A 5,744-nucleotide genomic window follows, 5' to 3' on the forward strand; every position below is an offset into this window, starting at 1 on the left:
TCAGCGGCCCATCGTCCACTCAGCGTGCGTCATGGGCAGAGGGTCCCCCCACCGCACCGCAGCCGCCGCCGCTGCACCCTGCGGCGTGCCCACCTCTGTGGCGAGCCCGTACGCAGCGAAGCACGCGGCCGCGCGCAGCTTCTGCGCCGCCGGCGCCTCGAACACCACGAGCAGAACCGAATCCGCGAGCAGCAGCGCCCGGTGCAGCGTGGCGGCGATCACCGCCGCGCCGGCCGCCTCCGCGGCCGCCGCGCGCGGGGAGGCCGTAATGAGCATGCGCGCGACCGCGCCCAGGGAGATAGCGGCGACGCCCCAGGTGAGCAACGCAGAGACGCGGGCGTACGCGGCGGCAGCGAGGGCGGCGGCGGCCGCGGCGCTGCCGGGCGCCTGGGCGCGTGCGTGGGCCTGCAGCAATGACGCGAGCGGCGCCAGCGCGACCCGCAGCAAGAGCGCTGCGCTGGCCGCCGCGCCCACGATCGCTCTGACACGCATGGCCGCCTGCTGCTTGTTTTGCTGCTGCTGCTGCTGCTGCTGCTGCTGCTGTTGCTGCTGTTGCTGCTGCTGCTGCTGCTCACTCCAGTGCCCAACCAGCTGCTGCGGCTGCCCAGATCCCTCGGAAACCAGCTGCTGCCGCATCGCGCTGCCCGCTGCCGCGACCGCGACCGCCAGCAGCAGCAGCGTGCACACCGCAACCGGCGTGAGCAGCCCAGAAGCTGCGTCGCGCAGCACAAGGGGCAGTGGCAGGCTCGAGGGGTCGAGCAGCGGGCGGCTTCCCAGCAGCAGCAAGTCTTGCAGAGGCTCCTCCAGCCGCTCCAGCAGCCGCTGGCTGAGCGTCGCCACTGCCTGTGCCGCTTGCTGCGCGGGGCGGCGGGCGGCGAAGGGAAGATCTTGGCGGGGGCGCGCGGGCGTCGCTGGGGTGCGCTGCATGGGGCTGCAGCGAAGTGCGCGAGACATGCGCCACACGCATGTGGTGCGAGAGGCGTCCGGCGGAACGGGCCGGACGGACCCACCAGATCGCCTTGGCTGCGCGCAGCTCTGGCGCCGCCCTCCGCCAGCGTGTTGGCGAGCGTGTTGCGCTGCACGCTCGCCCACCTGCAGGCGAATTAAGGGCCACGGCAGGCGCTGACCCGGGGGGTAGGAGTGGGAGCGCACCACCAAAGAGGCGTCGTCCCCGCGTCCCGGCGGCGACCGCACCTGGCGCGCTCAAGCCGACCGGGGCCTCACTGGGGCTCAGCGCCTTCCCGCCCACCAGGCAGAAGCCCCTCTGCGCGTCAGGCCAGGCCCCTCTGTCAAAGTATCACACAGAACACACGATGATGTCATATTCGGTGATGTCAGCCCGCACCCGCTCGGCGTGCGAGCGCACCAGGTCAGCTCCCACGCGTTGTCCCGCGCGTGCTGCAGCGCGAGCAGCACCACCCTGTAGGCGCACTCCGTCAACGGCAGCAGGAACACGGCCGCCGACAGCACGCGCCCCAGCAGCGGCAGCTCCTCCGGGGGTGCGGGCCCCGCTGCCGCCGCTGCGTCTGGAGCATAATCCTCCGCGTCGGACTCCGCCGGTTTCCGCGGGGCCGACGGGGGCTGCGGCCCTTGCTCCGCCGCAGGGCTTACTGGCGGCTGGGGCTGCTTGTCGGCGCCCTCGGGCTGAGCTGGCGGGGGGTGGCAGGCCGGGAGCTTCGGGGGACCTGCGGCAGGGGCGGCCCGCTGCTGAGGTCGCCTCGCCCGTAGCGGTGGTGGCCGGCGCGCACGCACGCCGCTAATTGCGCAGTCGCTGTGCCATGCACACGGGTTCCGCCTCAAGCTGGGGCCTGTCGGCCGCATGCGTAGGGCGCGCTGCGTGAGCAGCACGTCGCGTTCGGCCTGGCCGTCAATGGGACTGCGCCCAGGGCAGCGAAGCAGGGACCTGAGCTAATCTAAGAGGCTTTCTGAATCAGTTGCAGGGGCGCCGGGTTGCGCTGGCCGAGATGCACCGGTAAAAGAACTACGGTACTGCAATAAGGAGGGCGAGAGGTTGGACCTTGTATTTTGGAGACACAGAACTTATTGACATGACATGTGCTCTGTCGCGTGCCGTAAGGCCCCTGAAGCCCAGTGATACAGTACGAGCACTCAGGTGTGTCCAGTACCACTTTGCTGTGTGTATGGTAGCTCATCCGATCGCAGCGCACTGTTGCGAAAACACGTGAGCCAATTGTACAACATATGTAAGTAATATCCAGCTGCCCAGTAGAGCTCAGATCATTTGCTTTTAGCTTCACGAGATCCCTCGGCGCTTGATCAGCCTCGCAGCTCAGAACATAAATCATGTTACCGCGGCCCACCACACACTCTAAGGCCTTGGGGCCTGGAGTGGCAGGCCCCGAGCTCGCAGTGGCAACCTCAGCTGTGCTCGATCGCCCGCCCAAGCCGAGCGCGCAGCTCCCTCTATCGGGCGCCCAGGCGTTCTCTGTGGATCCCAGCCTTGTGGAGAGCGCAGACGGGCCCCGCCAGCACACGCAGTACCCCTATGTCACCGGCACAAGCATCCTCGCGGTCAAGTACGCTGGCGGCGTTATGCTCGCTGCCGACACGCTCGGCGCCTATGGGTCGACGAAGCGCTACAAGTCGCTCGAGCGCATCGTGCGGGTCAACGCGCGCACGCTGGTGGGGGCGGGCGGGGAGGTGAGCGACTTCCAGTACATCGTGCGGCTGCTAGACGAGCTCACCACAGATGACTACCGCACGGACGACGGCATTGAGCTTGGGCCCAAGGAGGTGGGTGCCTGCTTGTCTCTGTCTTGTGTGTGTACGTATGTGTGCGTGTGTGTGTGTGTGTGTGTGTGTGTGTGTGTGTGTGTGTGTGTGCGCTCGTGCGCGTGCATGCCCAGGAGTGCTCGCGCATGGATGTGATTGTGCATGTGCGCACGTGCGTGCGTGCATGCTTGGATGCCCGTCATTGAGGGAGAGGCTTTGTTGCTGTGCAGTGGTGTGTGCTGCGTGCCTGGAGCTCGAGTCGACAGGGCGCACAGTGGGTTGCGATGGCTATGCATGGAATGCTTTTTGGGCACCGGCATGAGCCTTCCCCAGTCTGCTTATCTGCATGCGAAAGCGGCAGTGGGCATGGGGTCAGGCGGTGCGCTGGGCTCCCTGCATCGGGCCTGAGCCAGGATTGCAGCCTCCGTTGGGCTGCTCTGGAGTGAGCAAGCTGGGAAAGCAGGGGTGATGCCGTCCAAGCGCCAGCCTGCATATCACGCAGAGCGCTTTCTCTGCGCCCCTCAAACCCCAGCTGGCCTTGCAATCCGCGATCTGGTTAGGAGCAATGTCCGCTAGCATGGACACTACCGCAGTGGCTGGGCCCCACTGCTGAGCTCTGTACACTGTGAAGAGTGGCTTCATGCATTCTGGCCCAATCCGAATCGTACCCCAATACGCCGCTCCTGGACCCCTCGCCCCATCCGCTCCTTCCTCACGACCGCCCCCCCCCCTTAAACCCCCTCTCCAGATCTTCTCGTACCTCACGCGCGTGATGTACAACCGCCGCGGCAAGATGGACCCGTTGTGGAACTCGCTGGTGGTGGGCGGCGTGGAGGCGGACGGCACGCCGTTCCTGGGGACCGTAGGCATGATCGGGACGCACTACGAGGACAGGTGCGGGGAAGAAGGGCGCGCGCGCAGCCGTGCCACTACGCATACATGTGCTTGTGGGAGAGGGCCACCCCAGTGGCTGCCTGTGGCGTTACTAAATCTGCCGGCGCTTGCTTTGCAGCATGCGGCACTGTTGGGGTGGGCGGCAGCGTGTTCCAGCAACCACTCAGCACCAGCATCACCTCAGCCGCACATTGTCACACAGCACCATCTGACCCACGCGACACCTTCGCCTACAGCACTCCTCAAATCCCGTCCGCCCCCGCCGTCCCCCCCCCCTCGGCAGCCACGTGGCCACCGGCTTCGGTGCCCACCTGGCGCGCCCCCTCTTCCGCGAGCGCCAGTCCGACGCCATGTCGGAGGCGGACGCGGAGGCGCTTCTCAGGGATGCGCTGCGGGTGTGCTACTACCGGGACAAGCAGTCCATCAACAAGTTCCAGATAGCAAAGGTGGCGGCTGACGCCCCTGCGGCAGTTGGGGAGCCGTTTGCTTTGGAGACGAGCTGGGATTACAAGGCGTTTGCGGCGCCCACCAAGTGGGCCATTGGGGCGTGGTGAGCGCAGGCCTTGCGCGGCGGTGGCGATGCCGCGCCGTGTGGCCGCCTTGGTCGCGTGTTTATCGGCTCGCTGCCTTTGTTACATTTCCACTGACTGTTTTGTGGGGCAGCGGCAGCTTGTACCTGGGCGCTGGTATTACATCAACCAAGCACATTTGCACTGCAGCGGTTTCCTTCGCCAGTGATCAGCTCAATGAGGTGGAGTTGTCGCGTTTGGTTAGACGTCACACAGCTTTGCATAGAGACAAGTGGCATTCAAGGGGGAATTGGTAAGCGAAGGGAAACTGGTGAGCGAGGTGATTGGCAACAGAGCTGCAGGCAGCAACATTGACACTGTGAGGGCGATATGGCGCAGCATTGACATCAGACAGCTGTCGGAAAGCTGCTGTTCTCCAGCTGCTCTGGAGGGTCCCCTTATGGTCAACTGGTCCGACTGCTGCATCGCGCATGTGACATGCGTGCCCTAGCAGTCGAGTGTATCAGGAACTTGCACGTTGCTTTGATAATGAGCGCTTGTTTACAGGACTGTACGGTAGAAACCGCTGCTGGAAACATTCTCACCAGATCTGGTGTTCCAGTGCCAGCCACACCGTAGTTGTTGACGTGTATGCAAGTGAAGTATGCAAGTGAAGTTCGATTCGTTGTGCTGTGTTGACTACAACCTGATAACCAGTATTTTGCCACCGATTTTGCCATTCGCTCACTAGCTAGACGCGTTGTTGCGAGAGAGCGCTCGTCGCAATGGATGAGCTGGACAAGATAATCAGAAATCTCCACAAACGACGACGCGTCCTGCTGGACCCTTCTGCTGCGGTGCTGCTCGCAGCCGAGCGCGACTCGAACCCGCCTCCGCTGTCGCGGCAGCGAAGGCGCCGCTCGCAGGATGGCCCACAAGCCGACCTGCTGCCACAGCTTGGACTGAAAGGGGGATTGCCGCTGGAGTGGCCTGTGGTGAGCTGCGAGCTCAGTGCAGAGAGTTTGGGCTGGCAAAACGCGACGATGCACGCGGGGAGGTGGAGGTGTGCACGGACCCGCTCAATGCAGCCCCCGCACATCCAAACGCGCATGCGGCCCACCCACCTTGGAACCCTTCCCCTCTTCCCTTCCCCTGCCGCCGCTGCCGCCGCTGCCGCCGCCGACGCGCAGCGCATCAGCGTTCTCAACTCGCTCCAGCTGTCGCGCCGACTCATGGCGGGCTGGTTCCCAGACGCCTGCTACCCCCTTGAGCTCGCCTTTGTCATGGAGCGAGACGGAAAGCTGGTGGAATGGGCACCTGTGAGGCTCAAGGTGTCGGGTGCGCCCCCTCCGCAGCGGCCCGCCGCTGCCTGCCGCGAGCAGGCCGCCACGCGCGCCCGAGCGTCTGGGAGGCCCGGGTGCGGTGCTGGGGCGCTCCGGCGCCGGGTGGGTTGGGGATCGGCAGCACGGGGACAGGCGGTGCGACAGCGTGGTCAAACAACAACAGCGTCAGTCGTCACAGTGACGGTCACAGTGACGTGCCAGCAGCTGCTTCATGCGCGCGCGCGCGCACACACACACACACACACACACACACACACACACACAC

The 5,744-nt window shown here is 65.3% G+C and overlaps 2 protein-coding genes across 2 annotated transcripts; one reads left to right on the forward strand and one right to left on the reverse strand.

Moving 5' to 3' along the window:
* MNEG_9927 (hypothetical protein) lies at positions 1-2,055 on the reverse strand (the record flags this gene model as incomplete). The annotated part of the gene is made up of 4 exons (XM_014041601.1): positions 1-855; positions 1,011-1,092; positions 1,367-1,649; positions 2,049-2,055. 4 exons carry the CDS (start codon positions 2,053-2,055, stop codon positions 1-3), a joined length of 1,227 nt encoding a protein of 408 aa, XP_013897055.1.
* A 498-nt stretch (positions 2,056-2,553) lies between these two features.
* MNEG_9928 (20S proteasome subunit beta 7) lies at positions 2,554-4,181 on the forward strand (the record flags this gene model as incomplete). The annotated part of the gene is made up of 3 exons (XM_014041602.1): positions 2,554-2,754; positions 3,482-3,627; positions 3,911-4,181. 3 exons carry the CDS (start codon positions 2,554-2,556, stop codon positions 4,179-4,181), a joined length of 618 nt encoding a protein of 205 aa, XP_013897056.1.
* Positions 4,182-5,744: the final 1,563 nt, after the last annotated feature.

Source organism: Monoraphidium neglectum (genome assembly GCF_000611645.1).
Source record: "Monoraphidium neglectum strain SAG 48.87 unplaced genomic scaffold scaffold02114, whole genome shotgun sequence".
Taxonomy (NCBI): Eukaryota; Viridiplantae; Chlorophyta; class Chlorophyceae; order Sphaeropleales; family Selenastraceae; genus Monoraphidium; species Monoraphidium neglectum.